General features: G+C 40.3%; 1 protein-coding gene across 2 annotated transcripts in view; it reads right to left on the bottom strand.

Annotated features, from left to right (window-relative positions):
- The window catches only part of LOC138739328 (GRIP and coiled-coil domain-containing protein 2), a 134,642-nt gene that overhangs the window by 2,438 nt on the left and 108,265 nt on the right, over positions 1 to 23,939 (bottom strand). For both annotated transcript variants that reach the window (XM_069891139.1, XM_069891140.1), the window contains exons 16-22: positions 21,512 to 21,649; positions 13,315 to 13,436; positions 11,565 to 11,741; positions 9,736 to 9,953; positions 4,898 to 5,092; positions 4,358 to 4,497; positions 2,243 to 2,444 (exon numbers count right to left, since the gene is read on the bottom strand). In XM_069891139.1, coding sequence (XP_069747240.1) covers positions 2,243 to 2,444; positions 4,358 to 4,497; positions 4,898 to 5,092; positions 9,736 to 9,953; positions 11,565 to 11,741; positions 13,315 to 13,436; positions 21,512 to 21,649 — 1,192 coding nt within the window. The remainder of the gene's footprint in view (positions 1 to 2,242; positions 2,445 to 4,357; positions 4,498 to 4,897; positions 5,093 to 9,735; positions 9,954 to 11,564; positions 11,742 to 13,314; positions 13,437 to 21,511; positions 21,650 to 23,939) is intronic.

Genomic DNA, 23,939 nt, shown 5'->3' with positions numbered 1-23,939 from the left:
CTCTCCCAGAAGACTGTCATCTTCAAGAAGTCAATGATCATGCCAGATTACTGGCAATACAAATTTTGAATTAAAGTTATACTACTATTTTACCCCTGAATACAAAATCACTTACTATGCACTTTGAACAAGACATTCCATGATCTACTTCTGTAATGAATCCAGCAGAGGAAGGTTACTTGTGGTTATTTGACATCAATGTTCTCTTTGGGGAGAGCCTAAACTCATTCTCCACTTAAGTCTGACAATTCATTCCATGGGGAATATTATTTTTAACTCTTATTTAAGGAGTATAATGATCAATATCACAAAACAATTTCTCTTTGGATTTGTTGGCACAAGTCTGCAGTCTCTGGAGCCAAGAATGAGGAGCAGAAGCCAAAGAAGGAGGGAATTTCCATTATTACCAGAGGTCTGAATAGTGGCTGAAATATGGCAAGTTAACACAGGCTGCTTGTGAATGAGAGTCTGCCGTATTTTCTTGGATACAAAGCAACACCCTACTTTACCAATAAATTACCATCTTCAGAAATATCAGGGGAGTCCATGAAAAAATTCCAGATGATTACATTTCTCCTAATTCTCTTTATTTTACAGCTGATTTCAACAGCACCAACTGCTCTGGTCATCTGACAGTTTTATGTTGCTTAGGGACCTCGAGGAATGATGACTTGGGTACTGCATCAAAAATAACAACAAGGATATCATAAACAACAAATTCTATAACAGTAAAATAGTTCAAGGTGTTTTAGAGGAGCATTACCCAACAAAATCTGAAACAAAGCCACATAATGAAACACTATCTCAAAGCTTGATCAAATTAATATAATTTTAAAGTCCCGGAAGAAAAATGGAGTGGTTCAAGGAAGAAATTCCAGAGTTTGAGTCTTAGCTGTTGAAAAAATACCTATAGTATTAAGACCTAAATTGGGAGCATAGAACATAGGAAAGACTGAGGTCATCAAGAGATTGGGAAAGAAGTCTGGATTTTACAAATGGAGCCATTCATAAACTGCCAACTGTGAAATCTAGTCAAACAGATCAGACCAGAAGTGGGAAGATAAACAAAAATTAGAGATTAAAAAAAAACTACCAGTAATTAAGAGAACTAGAGGGAAATGAGTTGGACATTATCAAGATAATGAATTTATAAACTCCTTGAAGTGAATAATTTGCAAGATTGAGGAAATGTAGAATTTAGTTGCCAAAATGTTTGACCTGGAAGTCAGCCTGAAGAAAACTGAGGTCCTCCATCAGCCAGCTCCCCACCATGACTACCAGCCCCCCCCACATCTCCGTCGGGCACACAAAACTCAAAACGGTCAACCAGTTTACCTATCTCGGCTGCACCATTTCATCGGATGCAAGGATCGACAACGAGATAGACAACAGACTCGCCAAGGCAAATAGCACCTTTGGAAGACTACACAAAAGAGTCTGGAAAAACAACCAACTGAAAAACCTCACAAAGATTAGCGTATACAGAGTCGTTGTAATACCCACACTCCTGTTCAGCTCCGAATCATGGGTCCTCTACCGGCATCACCTACAGCTCCTAGAACGCTTCCACCAGCGTTGTCTCCGCTCCATCCTCAACATTCATTGGAGCGCTTTCATCCCTAACGTCGAAGTACTCGAGATGGCAGAGGTCGACAGCATCGAGTCCACGCTGCTGAAGATCCAGCTGCGCTGGGTGGGTCACGTCTCCAGAATGGAGGACCATCGCCTTCCCAAGATCGTGTTATATGGCGAGCTCTCCACAGGCCACCGTGACAGAGGTGCACCAAAGAAGAGGTACAAGGACTGCCTAAAGAAATCTCTTGATGCCTGCCACATTGACCACCGCCAGTGGGCTGATATCGCCTCAAACTGTGCATCTTGGCGCCTCACAGTTCGGCGGGCAGCAACCTCCTTTGAAGAAGACCGCAGAGCCCACCTCACTGACAAAAGACAAAGGAGGAAAAACCCAACACCCAACCCCAACCCACCAATTTTCCCTTGCAACCGCTGCAACTGTGTCTGCCTGTCCTGCATCGGACTTGTCAGCCACAAACGAGCCTGCAGCTGACATGGACATTACCCCTCCATAAATCTTCGTCCGCGAAGCCAAGCCAAAGAAATATCCTATATTTTCATAAAAGGATGTCATACTCTTTGTTCTTTAATTACTACAAATTGCAGCGCAAAAGCCCATTGAAAGTCTATGTGCAAATGTAAGCATTTGTTAGATGTCATCTTTTACCTTGAGCAACAGCAGCAAGTTTACTTCTTTCCTCTGGACTCAGCTGTAACATTGTGTCAATTACAGGCAGAAGGCTCTGCTTTTCACTTCCTGCATTTAGGAATACAAACTTCAACATAACATTCTTTAAATATTCTAGGTTCGCAATAGACTTCTCCCGTTCTTGGTTTCTTTCTAGCCTCCTTACTTCGCTTTTCAGCAGCTATGTGGAAAAAAAGAGATAAAATGCAAAAATTAGAAAGGAACATGCAATTAAACAAAGCATTTTGTGGGTTGTAGCTTTTTGCATCACAAAGACTCAGCAGAGATTTTACAGCAATGGAATCACAAAAGTCTGCAGAGGATAGAAGGACTCAGGCCCAAAACATTGGTTATACATCTTTACCTCCTATGGAAGCTGTGTGACCTGCTGAGTTTTTTTTGGAAGCAATTACCCTTTTCTTCAAACTTCTCCGTTAAGGCTACTGGCCCATGGAATTCGTGCTGTATCTCCGAACAATTTCATGTCTATACTTGCTACTCTAGCCTATTATTTCCCCTAATGCCCATCAAAGTCACCTTGAATATGCCTACCATCTACCTCTACTTGAAGCAATTTATCATAATAAATGAACTTATCAACAGATAAGAATTTGGGTTACAGGAGGAAATTAGAGCACCCAAGATAAATCCATGCTGCCATGGGAGACAGAATCAACAGTCAGGGTCAAAAGACCCAAACCTTGGAGCTGTAAAGCAGCGGCACTACCCGCTGCCCTGCATACGCTTCTACCCAACATCTCAAGCAGTTGATTTCAATCCACAATTATTTTCTTGTGAATTTTGCACTCTTGATAAAGCAATACTAATGGCCCACTTTGGAGGAGGGCTGGATTAGAGTCTGTGCTCACAGCAAATTGTGCAACATATAATTTTCTCAGAAGACAATATTCATAGAAAGGTGAAAACAGAATAAATAACATGTATTGAAAACAAGGCCAATTCTACAGAAAATTGCAATGAGCAAAGATGAGTGATAAACATATGTGCATTAAATTTGAGTAATTGACATCAATGTGGCCAAAAGACTATTTCCAATGTAATTATCTCATCAGAACCACTTGGCTTGGAATAACTACGGCCATAATATTTCAAATAAGGCAATTTAATTCTCTTTTAGGACAGAGACAAATTACAATAATTTGTTTTCCAGCCAATTATCCAGAATCAATTAGGCGCATCTCAGTCATGGCAGATGGTAAATTGCAGTTAGCCTTAGTATGTAGTTAAAGGGAATGGCCCAAGATTTTGATTGCTGACTGCTAATTCTTTTTCAGCGCAGGTGGCAAAATTCAGCATCGTTAACTCATTTTGCAATGAAATGAATGACTAGGAAATGTTACCAAACAATTACCAAAATAATTAAGGCCAAATCTTCCTACTTGACCAAGAAATCCATGTCGGACCTGCAAACTAGACACTAGACTAAAACAGCTAGAATGTCAGCTATTTCTGAAAAAAAAAATCATACACATGTTTGAGCCATGGGTAGGGGGTGTCAAATCCACAGCGGGTTAGCTACGATCTTACTGAATGGCCTTATTGAGAGGTCAGATGGCCTACACCTTGTCCTATGTTCTATATTCTGATAGGGCTACCTGATTAAATATATCCACACTCAAGTATAACAACTTTGCTTTCTAATTAAAGCATATTCACTGTTAGAAACCAAACAGAAATACAAAAATACCACAAGTAAACATTTGTGTTCTTTTATAGATCAAACCTTCTCTCATTGCCTTCTTCATGGTTATTTTTCTCAAATTTACCTCAGTATTTACAGTAAATTTTCATGACATCTCCACCCCCGATTTTGGAACAATGATGTGTCCTTTGCACTAACTGCAAAGATGGACACACTTATACTTAAAAATCTTCATAAGTGAACAACACGAGCATTGTAACTACCGGTAATAGCATATAGACAAGAATGTACTCATCGCTCACAGGCACTTATATTTAATATGGAATGGGCATATAATGTCGACGCAATCAAAAGGTTGGTTTTAAGGAATGTGTCAGACAAGGCTCACTCTTGGGATGTGGTCAAGCTCCATTGGTCATAAATATCCTTACCGTGATCTGTTCCATAAGGATGGCATTGGTGGCTTCTGTATCTCTTAGGAGTCCATTTAAATGGTCAATATTTTTTGTAGCTTTATTTAACTTTTGAATTATTTCTTCTTTTGTTGGCTCAGGCTGCCACTGAGAAACATCTACAATCATCAATATAATAAATGAGAAAAGTGGACAGAGTCAATTAAAATGTTGTCATATTTGTATTATGGTATGTCCTTCCTTTACGGTGAAAAATAAGTTGCTCCCTGCAATTCATGAGAAAAAGACGTTTCTACTTTTTATCTAGAGACTTGGTTACAGACAGCTGGTATTTTTTAGCATTGTTCAATTAAATCTTCATTGAATTCTAGCCTATACAAATATATTAAAAATATACAGCATTTAGTCCATTTTGCAGAGGATAATTAAATTAAACAGTTTTCTGCAAAATAATAACAAATATCGAAAAGACATAGGAAGTCTATGGCCTTAAATCTCATGAGCTTGATGATGAAAGTTATAATATTGTTCTAAGATTGTTCCATATTGTCAACCAACCTGAATTACTCTCAGGGAAACTGAGCAATTGCTCAAGAGATCCAACTGGGGTGTCAGAAGATGGCACCGACTCTGTTTCAGTCATCTCCATTCCCTCTCCTTCTTCACGATCAATGGAATTTATATCTAACACAGAAACGTCTATGTTTTTACGGTCACGCAACATCTTACCCGGGGGTTGAACTGGTGGAGAACCTTAAATACAAAAATTATGTTACCATCTTTTAAAAAAACTAGTTTAAAATGAGATGTTCTAATTTCCAAAATGTAAATCTATCTGCCCATAGCACCCATTCTTGCTCTGCCTGAATCACTCACTGGTGCTGCAGGATTATTTTAAAGCAAATTTAATGTTATTTGAGAGGAATGTACAAAATTTTTGCTTCGTAAAAAGGTTTTCTAAAGCTTAAACAACATGCACTTAAAAAAAATCCAGGATTATAATTCCATTTAGTTGGGACAAGAAGCACAGAAGGATAATGTTGATTTGGTTTGAAGTAGAGCAAGAGGATTATTGGGTGCCGAAAATCTTTACGTATTTCTCTGTCCTCTTACCTCACCAAAATACTGCCTGGAGGAACTCCTCCAGCAATGTCCTGTGACCAAATGATCAGCCCCCAGCAATTACATTATCTAGCTTTCTGCTCTGTCTTCCAACCACTGCAATGTTTTTCTTTTGATTCTCATTAATTTAAATTTAATTACAACTCTTTGATGGTCAAATATTGCTTTGCTAAGCATAGCTGCTCCCATCTGGGCTCTTAACTTTAATTCTTTTGTTCATGCTTCAATCAAGTGGTCCTGGAAGAAACTAAATTGACCACCAACAAGCAAATAATTAGTGAGTAAGTTTTGGTTGATAGCACATTTAATGATTTCATTACGAGGTGTAACATTTAAAAAACATGAAACTCAATAATTCATTATCCAAAAGCTTTCTCCACTCTAAAATGATACATGTAAGGCTGCAGATAATTTGCAAAACATGCTCTCTATATATTTAACCATGTAATCAATTACAGCACAGAAACAAGCCAGTTTGGCCCTATTAGTCCATGTGGAACATCTCCCAACTAGTCCCACTGACCCACATTTGGCCCATAACCCTCCACACCTCTCCAGTCCATATACCTATCTAATCTTTCCTTGAGTATTAACTTCAATCTCATCTTCTCCCACCTAGTCCCACTGACCCATAACCATCCACACCTCTCCTATCCAACCTTTCCTTGAATATTAACTTTGATCTTGCTTCTACCACCACTGCTGGAAGTTCATTCCACCCTCCCCCCACCCTCTATGTGAAATTCCCTCTTATGTTTCCCTTAAACTTCTCCCCTTTTACTCTCAATCCACGCCCTCTTGTTTGAATCTCCCCCACTTTCAGTGGGAAAAGCCTATTCACATTGACTCTATCTGTCCCCCTTATAATTTGAATACCTCTATCAAATCACCCCTCAACCTTCTATGATCCAGGGAATAAAGTCCCAGCCTGCTCAACCTTTCCCTGCAACTCAAACCCTGAAACCCCTGCAACATTCTTGTAAACCTCCTCTGAACTCTCTCTCTCTCTATATACTGTTTATATCCTTCCTGTAATTCAGTGACCAAAACTATACACAATATTCCAAATTTGGCCACACCAATACCTTATACAATTTCAACATAACATCCCTACTCCTGTGTTCTGTACTCTGATTTATGAAAGCCAATGTACTAAAAACCTTCTTCACCACCCTATCCACATGTGATTCAACTTTCAGTGAATTATGTACCATGACTCCTAAATCCATTTGTTCCACTGCACTCATCAATTGTTTGCCATTTAATGTGCATGTCCAATTTTGATTAGCCCTACCTGTGACAGATAATGTTATCATTTATATTGCATATTGATGTTTTAAAAGGAGATAAATCGTGGCAGGTTTTTTAGTGTAGGTCACATACAAACACTTCAAAACAGACCTCATTTAAAATGCGAGTGCTCTGCTCAAGACAAACAGTTCAGGCTCTGAGTGCCTTTGCATAAGCTTTGAAGAATGTACATAAGGAGTTGGTTTTAATTGGTCATGCTGTGGAGTCTAGATTTTTGAGAGAGAGACAGAGAGTTCAGTTGTACAGTTCAGCAGCAGAAGCTGGGACTGGAACAGGACAAGCTGGCAAGCTTGTGGAAAAACCCCAGTTTGAAGATGGGTTGTGAGTGCTCAGTTCAGCCTGGTCAAAACCCTTGTGATCCATACAAGAGGAGAGGACTGACTGCATAATGTTTCACTTGAAATGAGGGAAACAAAAAGGAACTCTGAGGTAACATGAAAGAAAGAGGTTATCATCTGGAAAACCCTGAATGGGCAAGTTTCTTCAGCAAGTCACTGAAGTGGCTGATCAGAAGGAATCAGTTGTGAGTGTGTAATGAGCAACAAATCTCTCTCTGAAAATTGACAAGAACCTTCCTGAGCTGTAACCATTTACCTTTCAAGCACCAAAGCCTGGTGAAATTCATAAATGTTAAATTCTGTGCACAGTATAAGAATTGCCTGCAACCAATGAATTTGGAGGATTGAGAAGTGAGATTGGACTGTGAATCAAAGAGCTTTTCTGAACTTACATACACATTACATATACATGCACTTAGAATTAGAAGGATGTTAAGTTAGGTTAGTTAAGTTAATAGTGATAAGTTAAAGTTTGATCCTGTTTTCATGTTTAAAGATAATTAAAAACAACTTTTGTTTAAGTAACCATTTGTCTTGCTGAATATCTATTGCTGCTGGGTTTTGGGGTCCTCTGGGCCCATAACACTACCAAAATGTAGCACCTCACATTTATCAGTATTAAACTGCATCTGCCATCTTTCAGCCCACTTTAATAACTGTCCTATATCACCCTGTAAGCTTTAATAATCTTCATCACTGTCCACAACACCACCAACCTTTATATCATCTGCAAATTTACTAATCCAATTTGCCACCCTATCATCTAGGCCGTTAATATACATGTCAAACAGCAGCGGACCCAGTACCAATCCCTGAGGCCTCTATTCATCATTGGTCTCCAATTCGCCAAACAAATTTCCACCACTACTCTCTGGCATCTCCTATCCAACCATTATTGAATCCATTTCTCTACTTTATCGTTAATACCTAATGCTTCCACCCTCCTTACTAACCTCTTATGGGGAACCTTATCAAAAGCCTTACTAAAGTCCAAATAGACAACATCCACCACCTTTCCCTCATCAACCTTTTTAGTAAACTCCTCAAAAAACTCTATAAGATTTGTTAGACTTAATCTACCACGTTAAAAAACCATGCTGACTACTCCAAAACAATCCCTGTCTTTCCAAATAGTTGTATATACCATTTCTAAGAACACTTTCCATTAATTTACCCATCAATGACGTCAGACTTACAAGCCTATAATTACCAGGTTTACTTTTGGATCCTTTTTTGAACAGCGGAACAACATGAGCCACCCTCCAGTGCTTCCCCCATTGCCAGTGACATTTTAAATATTTCTGTCAACGCCCCCATGATTTGTTCATTAACCTCCCTCAAGGTCCTAGGGAATATTTTGTCATGATCTGGAGATTTATCCACCTTGATCTTTTTCAATATAGCCAACACTACCCCCTCATTATATTATCCATGAGCTCCCTACCATATTTATTCACTGGCTCAATATTCTTTTCTTTGAATACTAAAGAAAAAAATCATTTAAAATTTCACACACCTCTTCCCCCCTCATTCACTATTCTTTTACTTTTAATGTACCTTTGGATTTATTTTTACTTTTCCTGCCAAAGCAGCTTCATATCTCCTTTTAGCTTTCTAATTTCCTTGAGATTTTTTTTAAAAATACACACTCCTTGTATTACTCAAGCAGTTCATCCATGCCTTGCTGTTTATACCTTTTGTATACATACCTCTTCCTCTGAACCAAGTTCCCAATATCTTTTGGAAACCATGGCTTCCTACAGTTTCTAATCTTTCCTTTAATCCTCTCGGGAACATACCAATTCTGCACTCTCAGAACTTCTCCTTTGAATACACTCCATTTATCTGCTACATTCTTCTCTGAAAATATCTGATCTCAATACACACCCTCCAAATCTTATCTCATCCCCTCGAAATTTGTTTTCTTCCAATCAAGAATCCCAACCTTTGGCCCACCTTTATTCTTTTCCATTATTAGTCTAAAATTAATAGTATTGTGATCACTAGTGTTCCCCAACACAAACTTCTGTCACATGATCTATCATGTTCCCAAATAGGAGATCCAATACTGCCCTCTCTTGAGTCGGTTCTTCTACGTATTGATTAAGAAAGCTTTCCTGAACACACTTAACAAACTCTACCCCATCCAGCCCTCAATGAACTGTTTGGGCGGCATGGTTGGCGTAGTGGTTGGCTCAATGCCTTTACAGCGCCAGCCATCGGGACTGGGGTTCAAATCCCGCGTTGTCTGTAATGAGTTTGTATTTTCTCCCTACATCTGCATGAGTTTTCTCTGGGAGTTGCAATTTCCTCCCTCCGTTTGAAATATGCCGGGGGTGTAGGTAATTGGGTGTAAATTGGGCAACATGGACTTATGGGCCAAAATGGCCTGTAACCATGCTGTACTTTTAAATTTAAAATCATGTAACAACCTGATTAAATTTTCCACATTATTAAAACAAATGATTTGCATTCTCTAATTAATTGATCAAAATTGAAAGAACAATAAATATAAAGATGTAAGTATTACTGATCCTTTTCCCTTCAAATCAACACAGCATCATCTCTAAATTTATCCTCCATCTCAAATGAGCAGAGAGCAATCTGACAAGTATTAACACTCACTTGATAAACATGTTTCAGTTTGAAGCTGTACCATTTGTGCCTCCATTGTAGATAATTGCTGTTGTAAAATTTCAACGGTCTTTCTGTGATCTTCTTGCAGTTGCTGGACTTGCTTATGAAAGTGGCTTTGTGCTGTTTCATTCTGGGTAGTCAACTGACTCACCATCTGAGCATGCTCTGATTTTAACATTGCATTTTCTGACTGGACACAGCAAAGTCTGTAAATTATTGTACAAATGCATAGATTAAGGTGAACTCAACAACAGTTTCTTTTTGGGAGACATACAAGAGTGGCAAGTTCCCTCAAACTGATATCCCTGTTAATTGAAGAATTAATTAAATAAGGAATTCTATGATGCAAATTTGAACTCTAGCACAATAAATAAATCTAGATCTTCGTTAAAATAATCTGTTAAGCAATTGGATGAATAGTAAAAATTGAATCCAATCACAAAGTAGAAAATATCATACATCAAAACCTTGCATGAATATTAACAAAGTTTATTTTTGAAGAACCATAGAACGCTACAGCACAGAAACAGGTCCCTTAGCCCTTCCAGTCTGTGCCAAACTCTTATTCATCTTAGATCCACTGACTTACACCCTCACATACCTCACAAAATTTTTATTAAATATCAAAATTGAGCCTATGTTTACCAATTCATCTGGCAGCTCATTCCATAATCCCACCCACTCTCTGCAAGAAGAGGTTCACCCTAATATTCCCTTTGAACTTTTCCCCTTTCACCCTTAACCTGTAGTTTTCAATTTCTCTTAATCTCAGTGGAAAAAGTCTGTTTACATTTATGCTATCTATACCCATTATAATTTTGTATACTGCTATCGAATCTCCCCTCATTCTTCTACGCTCCAGAGAATAAAATTTGTTCAATTTTTCCCTGTAACTCGGTTCCTTAAGTCCCAGTAGCATCCTTCTAAATTTCTCCTGCACTCTTTCAACCTTATTGATATCCTTCCTGTAATTAGGTGACCAAACTTGTCACAAGATATCCAGTGTAGTGAAAGGGTTCTTCTGTGAACAGACCAACAGGTGGTTTTTTTTTTTAATGACTACCGTAGCAGTTAGACTGATGCTATTACAGCACCAGGACCCAGGTTTGAATGTGGCACTGTCCATAAAAAGTTTGTACTTTCTCCTAGTGTCTGCATGGATTTTCTCCCGGGTGCTCTGGTTTCCTCTCACCCTTCAAAACATATAGGTCTGTAGGTTAATTTGGGTATAATTGGGCAGGAAGGGTTTAAATGGACAGAATTGGCTTCTATCATGCTATAAGTAAAATTTTAAATGTTAAGAAAATGTATACAGCTGTGTAAAGAGCACATTTTGATGACTTGCATTTCAAATTGTTTATTGCAGCCATTTGCAATGATGTGCCACCGAATATAATGGAACATTAGAGAGGGTTAAGATAAGGTTCACAAGGATGATTCCAGGAATGAAAACACAATGCTGGAGAAACTCAGCTGGTCACGCAGCCTATTTTATGTAGCAAAGATACATAACCAATGTTTTGGGTTCTAACCCTTCATAAATGTATAAGCAAAATGTAGACTGGCTGCTGAATAAAATGATTGGGGGCAGGGGGAGGTTGTGGGAAGGTGAGGGGTGGGGAGGAGCACAGGCAAGAGGTAATAGGTAATAAGGATATGTCATACATATACTATCAATTTTGGAAGAATCTGGTTAATTTTGTGAAACCTCTAGCACTCTTCCAACCATGTTACCCACCCCAATAAATATCCAGGTCATTTATACAGTAAATATTCCAGGTTACAATTTTTTAAATGAAAAATTGAGATTGACATACTTTTCTCGAATCTCAGCCTCTCTGGTTACCGTTTCCTGCAGTATCTTGTTATGTCGTTCCAGCAACATGTCGTGGTCTAACTGCAGAGTCTGCAGCTCACTCCCTCGGACTTGCAGATTACACTGACTTTCCTGTAACTTGGCTTTCAACTGGTCAATCACCTTTTGGAGATGCTCCCTACAATAAGAAAAAAATTGCCTTTATTCCTCATAATCTCTGCATGGCACCTGAAATGACATGGGATTGCAATCTAGATTATTATCTGGTTCAGTGCAAGGATGGTATTAAATTCTTATTTTCTTGTCTTCAGTGGTTATAGTGTTAGCATATTGACAGATTAGAAAGTGAGAGAGAAAGCTTTCTCTAAAATGACATAAATCAGGTAAATACACAAAATCATCATCCAGCATTTTCTCACATCCCCAAAAAATTGCATTTCAAACACTTCTCACCTCTGATCCTAATGATTCTGAGATTAAAATAATTTTACCATAACTTTAACAAGACGAAACATTCCAAATCACTGTTCTGAATGTCTTCCACTCTTTGATCTTTGAAAGAGATCTTAGTCATTTTCAAAGATTCTTTCCACTGGATTTACTCCTTTTAACCGGACTTTAACGAAGCAATATTACGCATTTAACTCACCTGATTCTTGTTTTCTTGATGCAGTGTCTACCCGCTTTCCACGCTCTGAACAATCCAGATTAAACATTCCTTAAACTTGAGGCATTTAATGTACATTTTGTTCAAATATTTTTGAAGCCAAAAACCAAACTAGCAAGCAATATTTTTAACACATTCAGAATGTTTTGATGTAGTCTTAATCTTTTGTTAAACATTTTAGCTTGGCATTCCAACTTTCTATTTGTTTCTATACACTGACAATAATCAGTATAATCTAACTCCTACAATCCTTTAAATTTACTTCCGTTCCTCTAGATCAGTGGTTCCCAACCTTTTACTTTCCACTCACATCCCACTTGAAGTAATCCCTATGCCATCGGTGCTCTGTGATTAGTAAGGGATTGCTTAAGGTGGTATGTGAGAGGGAAGGAAAGCTTGAGAATCACTGCTCTAGACCCAATTGTTACTGAAATATCTTGCTTGAGAAAAATTGTCATTGGCCCATTTCCTTTGGACTTATGAAACCGTGCACATAACGAGTCAATTAGGTACGATTAAAACAGTGGTTTTCAACCTTTTTCTTTCCACTCACATACCACCTTAAGCAATCCCTTATTAATCACAGAACACTTATGGCATAGAGAATACTTCAAGTGGTATGTGAGTGCAAAGTAAAAGGTTGGGAACCACTGCTCTAGAGCAAGGGTGGCCAACCTAATTTTTAGACATACCGATAACAGGTAATTATGGCCCACAAGTACGTATCGGGGGTGTAAGTTATTGGGCGGCATGGACTCGTGGGTTGAAATGCCCTGTTAATGTACTATATGTCTAAATTAAAAAGTTGGCCATCCCTGCTCTGGAGGTTCACTATATTACCGTGATTTTACTATTAGCCATTATAAATACTATTCCGGAAAACTATGTTGACACAATCCAAATCCCCAACTTGTCCTAAACTGGTGTGTAGGTACAGAATGGGCATAAAGGAGCTCGGGTTTATTGTGGATTAGATTTCAAATCAAAAACTTGTACCTACACAAATGAAAGAAGGAGTATAAAATCATTCGAGTGAACATATAGATAGAGAATGGAGAAAATCCTTTTGGCTTCTAATACTCACTTTTCTTGCTGGGTCAAATCATTTTCATTCTGCGCAGCTGATCGATTCTTCTGTTGCTTCAAAACATTATGGACACGAACTTTGTAACTTTCAAAATCTACAGCCGTTGCAGTTTGCTCAGCCTATAAAGCAATATTAAAAATCATTCAGTACAAGAATGTTATGGAATTAAGTTCTCTCGTATTTTAGGTAACCTCCTTATTAGAACAGAATTAATCATTTAAAGTTGTTACTTAGGAAACTTTTGTTTCTTTGATCAGGATTACTTAATTCTGTTGTTTGCACTTCTGGAAATTCTCTACCTGTTCCCAAGTATGGTAAACATGCATGCTTTGCAAAGTGAACTTTTTAAGTATATAAACTACCGGATGTTTAATTGGAGCAGACAAGATTTCTAAATCAGCAGGAACTGTTTGCAAGCTCTTAGTTGGGGTGGAGATCAATGAGGATCAGGTTTCCAGATCCATGTTTATATTGAACCTTGACGAATAGAAGCATTGAGATCTCAGTAATTAATAATATCAAAAATAAATTACGATTTAATGAAAGGAAACTAATTTTCCATTTCATACATTATCCACATTTAAATGTTAACAATTCATATCATAGAATGGCAGGAATGGGGAGAAAGGTATGAGAGAGGTTGAAAAGTAAAAGATTGAGTAAAACAACTTAGGTAAACAAAAAAGAATCACATCTCCTGCTATGAGATAAAAAGTGCAGCTAATCAACTCAAAAATCACATTACTATCTGATAGTTACCAAATATGAATCTCAAAAGAATTCAAAACAGCAGTTTCAGGCACAAATTTAGATTTTCTGTGAATTAAACTTTCTTAAAATTTGTTGTTATGGTTTCATTTTCTTTCTTGCGCCATACAATTTGGGGGGAAAAATAAACTACAGAATATCCTGATATGTAAATTTCCAAAAATTCATTGACATTTTATAGTAATGAATTTATATCATAGTATCATTAAAAATTAAAAATGGATGAAAGATAAGGATATTCACATACCCAAAACGACAAAAGCAGAACGGTATTTTCACTCAAAGTGCACAAGCATACAACGCACAGCATGTCTTAAATATGTAAAAACATTCTCGTACAGCACACACACGCATATACCGCGTGAGTGTAGTATTCTACATTCCAACTCACAAGAGCAACTTGCATTTACTTGGGACAGGAGACAAAACACATTCCATAGTCCCACTATCTACCACAGTTAATCTTCCATTATACAACCCATACAATTTTCCCCAGAGGTGTCAATCGTCCATTATATAGATGATGTCCTCCTGCAACACATTAACAAGCTTTGGAGAGGGTCGGGAGGAAAGAGATGCAGTGATTATTTGCAAGGATAGAAATCAACTAAATAGATTGAAGATAGGCTTCAGAGTTAAGCAGGATTTTAATTCTGTCATGATTTAAAAAGCCTTTTTTAAAAAGAAACCATATATTGTTAAAAATAGTGTGCAATTGAGAGATTTATGGTTTGATCTGATGTAGTGGGGATGATTAAATTGATGCCATAGGGCAGAATCATCCTAATGTTGTCTCAGAGGTACTTGATATGTTAATTTCCTCTCTCAGGGGATGGGTCTTGGGAATGTTCAAACTGCAGCACCTGGGTAGCCTTCCTGGGACCTGGGTGCTATTACTGGGGCAAAGGTACTGGAAGCACCTTTCAAATTGCAGGGGGAATCGAGCCAGTAATTTGCCAACTTGGCAATTTAAGGGGATCCTGCCCCCGCGATGAAACAGTGAATGACGCGTCACTCACTCACCGGAAGTACTGCCAGAAGTTAAGAATCAAAGTCCAAATGTCGAATGGGAAGGATATTCAGATGCTAGCTGCCGCTGAGACATACACATGCAAGCACTGAAATCACCAGAATAAGCGGGTCGGCCATTTTACTTTACAAATCAGCTGTGGACGAGACCTAGGTAAGTTTTACTGGATTCCCTGACGACCTCCGAGGTAGGTCAGGGACCCGGTTGGGATCCGATAGGGTTGTTCTGATTGGACCCTTTCAAACTGTCGCATAACTGGGGTGCTAATTGCCTGATTAACCCCATTTCACATGGCAGTTTGAAAGGACCTAGAGATAAGGTGCAGTGCCTTAGCCAGAATATCCTGTTTCTCGGAATACCATAGCACTCAGGCCAAAGAGATATTCCCGAGACTGCCTCCAAGATCAAAATTTTAAATTTTGCCATTTGTACGTACCCAATTGCCACATTTGTTTGTAAATTGTATGTACTTCTTTGTCACTATTACTTCCCCACTCTCGCTTATAATTGTATGCAGGTTTCATTGCCGCTATTACTTCCCCGTGCTCACGATAAATTGTGCGCGTACGGAGTCTGACCCGCTGGAAGTCAGAAATACATAGTTGTGTTCCCCTGGAGAAGATTACTTACAACCTCAGAAATAGTTACAACACATTTTTAAGACAATGAAATCTTTTGATTCATTGATTCATAAGATTTTACCTGTTAAGATTCAATCGGTGGAGATCCTGCTGAGAGGTTTATTTTGGCACGTTGTCAAATTTATTCAGAGATGTGGACACTTATGAGCATTTATGCACCTAACGTTGATGTGAAAGATTTATTCATGATGCTTTTATGCATTTAACTGAAGCTCACACTCATATATACTGTTTCTGTCACATGGACAGGAAGTGATGTCATTAGCTCAGATAAAAAACTGTATTGGATGCAGGTCAATTTCCATTGTTTTCCACAGCACATCCGCCATTTTGGGAGCAGGTTCGCTTGCTGGCAAGTGGTTCGCCACATGACCACCCACCCCCACCCCATCCAGAACCAGCAATCCTGCTGTGGATCTCAAAGTTTGTATTTTTTTTTGTTTGGGCAGCCTTCTTCACCACGACTGGTCCATCCAGATCCAGGTTTGAGGCAGTCATTGGCAAAAGGTTCCTCTTTACCTCAGATATTCAAAATATACGTTGAACCAGTACATCTTAGCACCTTGATGGGACTCTCATACGGATGCTGAAATGGTGGTCGATGTGCTCCTTTCTGTATGAAAACATACTTGCAGTCTTGGAAGTTCTGGGGTATAGGACCTGGCCTGACTGTGTTGAGATGTCGGTATGGGCAGTAAAGAACCGAGTTTATTGCGGAGCTTGCTTAGGATCATTGTGGGTCTCCTTTCGTCCTCACAGTCTGATACAAATTCTCCTGGAACCATCAGAGACATGCCATAGACCAGCTCTGCCAATAAGGCACCAATAATCATCCTTGGGTGCCATTCGTATCGACAAAAGTACCCATGGCAATTTGTCAATGCAGTTAGGTCCCCGCAGACCCGCCATAAGGGCCAATTTCAAATGCCTGTGGATCCCTTCTACTAGTCCATTAGATTGTGGGTGGTACAACTTCTCACTATAGTGAGAAGAAAATGGGAACCACGTGACACCGGCAAGGGGCCTACAATGTCCATGTGTATGTGGTCAAACCTCCAATACGTCAGCTCAAAAGATTGTAGTGGGGCTTTCGAGTCTTGCTGGACTATGGATGTCTGGCAACAAATGCATGTCTTCACCCAATTGCTGACCTGTTTCGAAGGCCATGCCACACAAATCTTTTGGCTATCATCCGAACAGTTGTTCTGATTGATAGATGTACCAACCTGGGGCACCGGAACGACTGGGCGAGGACAACCTGTATATACATCACACAGGAATTTGAGCTCCCCTGGGCCTACCAAAATTTCCTCCAGCTGCAGGTTCGAGTCTCCTATTCCGTAACGTGGAATTTCTTCGTCTGCCTGTTGCGCTTTTGTGAGCACCACATAGTCCACCCTTGGGCTAAGGTCTGCACAGATTGTATGGCCAGGTGAGACAGCAGGGTTACAAAAAAGGTTGATGAAGGGAAAGCTGTGGATGTTGTCTATTTAGACTTTAGTAAAGCTTTTGACAAAGTTCCCCACAGGAGGTTAGGAAAAAAGGTGGAGGTATAAATGAGGAGGTAGTGAAATGGATTCAGCAATGGTTGGATGGGAGGTGTCAGAGAGTAGTGGTAGAAAATTGTTTGTCCAATTGGAGGCCGGTGACTAGTGGAGTTCCTCAGGGATCGGTCCTCAGTCCACTATTGTTTGTTATATTTATTAACGATTTGGAAGTAGGGGTGAAGAATTGGATAAGCAAGTTTGCAGATGATACAAAGATTGGTGGTGTTGTGGACAGTGAGGAAGATTACCGTAGATTAAAAGTTAATTTAGGAAAGCTGGAGGTGTGGGCTGAGAAATGGCTGATGGAATTTAATACAGATAAGTGTGAGGTGTTACATTTTGGAAAGGCAAATCTAAATAGGTCATATGCTTAAATGGTAGGCTATTGAGATGTGCAGAGCAACAAAGGGATTTAGGAGTTGTGGTAAATAGTACCCTCAAGGCTGATACTCAGGTAGATGGTGTGGTGAAGAAGGCATTTGGAATGTTGTCCTTCATAAATTGGAGTATTGAATTCAAGAGTAGGGAGGTTATGATGAAATTGTACAAGGCATTGGTGAGGCCAAATTTGGAGTACTGTGTACAGTTTTGGTCACCAAATTATAGGAAAGATATAAACAAAATAGAGAGTGCAGAGAAGGTTCACGAGAATGTTGACAGGATTTCAAGGTTTGAGTTACAGGGAAAGGTTGTGCAGACAGGGGCTTTTTTCTCTGGAGCGTAGAAGATTGAGAGGGGACTTGATAGAGGTGTTTAAGATTTTAAAAGGGACAGACAGAGTAAACGTGGATAGGCTTTTTCAATTAAGAGTGGGGGAGATTCAAACGAGAGGGCATGGTTTAAGATTGAAGGGGGAAAATTAAAAGGGGAAGGGAAATTTCTTTACGCAAAGGGTGGTGGGGATGTGGAATGAGCTTCCGACAGACGTGTCGAGGCGGGATCATTGGTTACATTTAAGGAAAGACTGGATAGTTACATGGATAGAAGAGGACTGGAGGGGTATGGACCGGGTGCTGGTCAGTGGGACTAGGAGGGTGGGGATTTGTTACGGCATGGACTAGTAGGGCCGAACTGGCCTGTTCTGTGCTGTAAGTGGTTATATGGTTATATCTGTCACTATGTTGGCCTTTCCGATATGTGTATGATGGCTGTTGTGAACACAGAAATATATGATAAATATCTCTGTTGATGAGCTGACCAAGGATCTGATACCTGAGTGAAGGCAAATGTAAGCGGCTTGTGGTCTGTAAAAGCTGTGAAATGCCTGCCTTCCAGAAAGTACCTGATTTGTCTGATAGCTAGGTACAGTGCCAACAATTCTCGATCAAAAGCACCATACTTGAGTCCCTGTGGTCTTAGGTGGTGGCTAAAGAAATCCAATTGATTCCAAAGCCCATCGATGTTGAAGCACCCCTCCTACTGCCACACTGGACACTTCCATTCTTGGTGGACCAGCAATGCAGCATTAGCCAGTGGTTCCTCGAATGTTGCTGCTAATTCTTCATCCCAAGTGACATCCCTTGCCTTGCCTGACACCAGGGCGAAGAGGGAGCGCATGATGCGAGCCGCTGATGGTAGAAACCAGCGATAAAAGTTCACCATTCCAACAAACTCCTGGAGGCCTTTAACAGTGCTGGGCTAAGCAAATGCCCAGATCGCCTCAGCCAGTAGTGGCTTTGCTCTGTGTTTGTCGATTCTTTGACCCAAAAAGTTGATGGTCACTCTCCCAAATTGACACTTGGCCGGGTTGATGGTCAGCCCAAACTAATTCAAATGAGTGAAAAGCTTGTGCAGGTGGGACAGATGCTCCTGACAATTGCAGCTAGTGATAAGTATGTTGTCTAGGTATATGAAAGTAAAGTCAAGATCATGTTCCATGATCTGTCCATTAAACGTTGGAAAGTCTGTATGGCATTCTTGAGCCCAACAGACATCCTTCCGAATTCAGAAAGGCCAAAGGGTGTAATAATAGCAGTTTTTGGAATATCATCTGGGTGGACCAGGATCTGATGATACCCCAGGACCAGGTCCATCTTGAAAAAGATGCGGGATCCCTGCAGGTTGGAAATGAAGTCCTGTAAATGCGGTACCGGGTGGTAATCTGGTGCAGTAACCTCATTCAACCTGTAGTAATCCCTGCAGGGTCTCCATCCGCCTTTGGCCTTGGATACCATGTGGAGCAGGGAGGTCCAGGACCTATCAGTCCATTGTATAATATCCATGTTCTCCATCCTTTCAAACTCCTCTTTAGCCATACGAAGTTTATCTTAAGTGAGCCTGCAAGCTCGGGCATGCAGTGGTGGCCCTTCAGTTAGTATGTGGTGCTGCACCCCAGGTTTCAGCTTCGTCAAGGTGAATTGCAGCGTAACTATTGTGGGGAATTCCTCCAACAACCTGGTGAATTCATTGTCCGAAAGAGTAATGGAATCTGAGTGCGGGGCTGACAGCTTGGCCTCCCCTAGGCAAAGGTCTGGAAAGTGTTGGTATGAATGAGCCTTCATCCCTCTAGATCAACCAGCAGGCCATGTGCTCTGAGAAAATCAGCTTCCAGTAGCGGTTGTGCGACCACAGCCAATGTGAATGTCCACGTGAATTTAGTATCGCCGAACTGAAGCAGGATCCTATGCGGACCAAATTTCTGGATAGTACTGCAGTTTGTGGCTTTCAATGATGACCCGGGTTTTCTGTTATGTGTGTCACGCACTGAAGGGGGAAGCATGCTGATCTCAGCCCCTGTATCCACCAAGAAGTGCCAGCCGGAATGTCTATCCCAGACAGATAAAAAGCTGACTTGATGGCCAGCCACCAGCAACGGCTGGCCCCGGAGTTTTCCCTGAAACGCACAGGGAGGTCGGCAACGGCAAGCTTCTGCACTCCATTGTTGATGGTAGAAACACTAATAGGTGTGCTGTTGTCTCCTGGCTGACTGACAATGGATTTGATCAACCCTGCTGCCGGACTAATGTTGGAGATGCATGGTCCTACTGCTGTGAGTGGGATCTGGTTACCTGTCCTATGGATGTCACGCTTTCTTCCGTTAGCCCGCCAGAGAATGTCAGCACGGGTTGCAACTCTCCATAGGTCACTGAAATCCTCATTGGCTAGCAGCATGTGGCTATCTTATCTACTCCAAGAAAGCCTGAGATTTGATGCAGGTTTAACTACTTTTTCCAATACTACTTTTCTGAAAATATACTCTAGTGCTTGGCTAACTTAAAAAAATGGTCTTGATAACGAATTCATTTCTACTCCAAAATTCTTTTGTCCCTCCACTATTACTGGATGAACTTTCCAAGTAATAAATTATTTCTTAATATATAAAAGTGTTTTTACCCCCTGCCTGACACCTATACCCTCCTTCCAGTTCTCTACCCACTTCCCTTCCTTCATTCTATTATAGAGCATCTTTCTCAGTCCTCTGCCCCTTCCCCATCACCTTTCCTTTCTTACCATCCCATCAACATACACCTGCCACCCCTACCCAACCTTGTTATTTAGATATTTTCCCCATCTTGGAATTCCCAGTGAGTGGCTCAGACCCAAAATGTTGATGCCTTTTGTTTTCCATGAATTCTACATGACTATCTGAGATACTCCAGCACTTTTTATTTGTCTTGTTCCATTTCTCCAGCATCCACAGACTAGTTTAACCCACAAATTACTTCTTTATTCTTTCTTGCAAATATATATCTACATTTGATAATTATCAATCTATTCAGCAAATTTATTAACTTTTCCTCAGTATTGACAATCTGTCCTTAATTTGTCATTTGCAAAAATGTTTTGATTCTAAAATCAGAGACTAAATTATTATTATAATAATATATGAACCACATTGGTCCTAGCAATGATTTTAATTTAGAGATACTGCATGGTAATTGACCCTTCTGGTCCACAAACCCACAATCCCCAAATACACCATTAACTGACTGAACATGCAAGTCTTTGGAACATGAAAGGAATCTGGAGCACCAGAGGAAACCCAGGCAGACACAGAAAGATCATGCAAATTCCTTACAGATGGCTATGGATTCCAACGCGGGTCACTGGTGCTGTAATAGCATTGCTCTAACCACTATACTAACCATGTCGCTTTGGTGAAAAACAACTGCCCATGTTCTTCCACTGCATACAAATTCCCTTTAACTCCATTCTTTTTGCTCCAATTTCATACCACAGATAACTTGTAGATGCATTCAAGATTGTACCTTGGCATTATTGCACTCTTCCTGTAGAGCTGCCATCTTCTGTGTATATGCACTCAAAGTACGATGATTTTGCTCATTTGCCTGACGTAACTGTTCATGAATCTTGTGGTTTTCAGCAGTTAACTCTGCCACTTGAATCTGAAACATGATAACATAATTAGTTTTCTGCAAACCTATTTTTAAATACTACAACCTATATACTGTAGTTTCATTGTGAAATATATAGGGACCAAGAAAATGAATAAAGTATGGAAGTGTTTATTTTTCTAGTAATCACAACAGTAATTACTCTGGATAATGGCCTAAAATAACTCTAAAGCATAGGTACAAAATTAAGTTTTGCAATTGCATCAGGTCTTGGACGTAGCTATTTGACTCATTGAGTCAATGCTGGGACTCCAAAGAGCAATCTAGTCAGTCCCATTCTTTCATCCCATAATATTTGATTTTCCCCAAACATTGAACCAATTTTCTTTCTAAATCTTCAGCAACACTCTCCTTTCTTGCTTTGTCTCCATCTCAGGAGACAAATTGTTGATGCCAGTTCCCTTCCACCATCAACTTCCTCTGGCTGACAGAACTTGTCCTCGCCCTCAATAACCTCCTTTGACTCCTCCCACTTTCTCCAAGTCAAAGGGGTAACCATGGACCCCAGCAATGCCAGTCTTTTTTTGGCTACATGGAGCAATCCAGGATACATGCCTTATACAGGCAAGTCCCCTCAACTCTTCCACTGCCTCACCAATGACTGCTTTGGTACTGCCTCATGCACCCAGGATGAGCTCATCGACTTTAAACACTTGGCTTCTAATTTCCACCCTGACCTCAAATTCACTTGGTCCATCTCCAGCAACACTCTCCCCTTTCGCAATCTCTCTGTCTCCATCTTTGCAGAAAAATTCTCATCGGGCATTTTCTACAAACCCACCAACTCCCACAGCAACTTCAACTACACCTCTTCACACCCTGTCCCTGGAAGAATCCCATTCCTTTCTCGCAATTTCCTCTTCTCTGTCGCATTTGCTTCCAGGTCAAGATCATCCAAGATGCCCACCTTCTTTCAAAAAAAAGATTTGCCCTATATCACCATCAAATCAGCCCTCACTTGCATATCCTCCATTATCCGCACATCTGCCCTAGCTCCCTCTGCCACATGCGCAACATGGACAGGATTCCACTTGACCATCTCTGCATCCAACACATCATCCTCTGCCATTTGTATGTAATCCCACCTCCAGACATATATTCCCCTCATCGCCTCCTGCAAGAACTCCTCCCTCCATGACTCCCTTGTCCACTCCTCCCTTTCCACCAATCTACCCCTTGGTACCCACTTCCGTGGTCAGAAGAAATACTACACCTGTGCCCACACCACTTCCTTCACCACCAAGTGAAGCAACACGTGAATCTGGAGGGGTCATCAATATCAGATGCTCCAGTTTTGACTTCCTCTACATTGGAAATACTGGATGTAGACTGGGAGATCACTTCATTGAACACCTTTATTCTGTCCACTGCAGTAGTGGGGAGCCCCCAGTGGCAACTCATTATAATGTCCTGCCACATTCCTATGCTGACATGTCTGTCCATGGTCTCATATGCCCTGCCAGACTGAGACCACCTGCAAATTGGAGGAAAAACACCTCATATTCTATCTAGGCACCCTCCAACCAGATGGCAATGATATAATCTTCCAATTTTCATTAGCCTCTGCCCCACCCCATCTCATTTCTTTCACCTGTCCCCGTCTCCTTAGTTCCAGCCTTGTGTGTGTCTCTCTTTCTCTCCCTTTCCATTGCCTGTCCTCCAGCTCTGCATTCACAGAATCAGTCCCCCTTCCCAATGGCCTTTAATCTATAGGCTCTTGCGACACCCTTTCTTCCCTCCTCCCCCAGCCTTTCCTGCTCTTTGCTCATACCTTGATGGACTCTGCCCTAAAACATTGGTTATATATCTTAACTTCCTGTGGATGCTGCAAGGACTGTTGAATTTTTTCAGCACTTTGGTGCATTTACTACAATCACAGCATCTACAGACTTTGTTTCACTTTCAATGTTGTTCCTTACATCTCTTGCCCAAAATCTCAAATTTGTACCTCTCGTCCTTGTACTATCAGTTAGTAGGAGGAGGTTTTTTCTTAATATCAAAACTAGTCAGAATCTACAGCTATCAAATATTCCTCTTTCACTTTTGTTCAAGGAAAATAACAGAAAATCTCTGACCAAATGAAACCTGTGCTCCTCTTCTATCCCGTTCCCACCATTTTATTTACACAAGGGCTCAGGCCAGAAACATTGGTTGTGTTTCTTTGCTACATAAAGAATGTTGCATGACCCGCTGAGTTTCTCCAGCACGTTTGTGTATTAAAAGCAGACTTCATTTATGTTTGTGCATACTTAGAGTTTCCAAGACATCGTTGACTCAATTC

The sequence above is a fragment of the Narcine bancroftii genome, chromosome 7 (genome assembly GCF_036971445.1).
Source record: "Narcine bancroftii isolate sNarBan1 chromosome 7, sNarBan1.hap1, whole genome shotgun sequence".
Classification (NCBI taxonomy): domain Eukaryota; kingdom Metazoa; phylum Chordata; class Chondrichthyes; order Torpediniformes; family Narcinidae; genus Narcine; species Narcine bancroftii.
The sequence above is the reverse complement of the archived record's forward strand: the minus strand, read 5'-3'. Positions and strand labels throughout refer to the sequence as shown.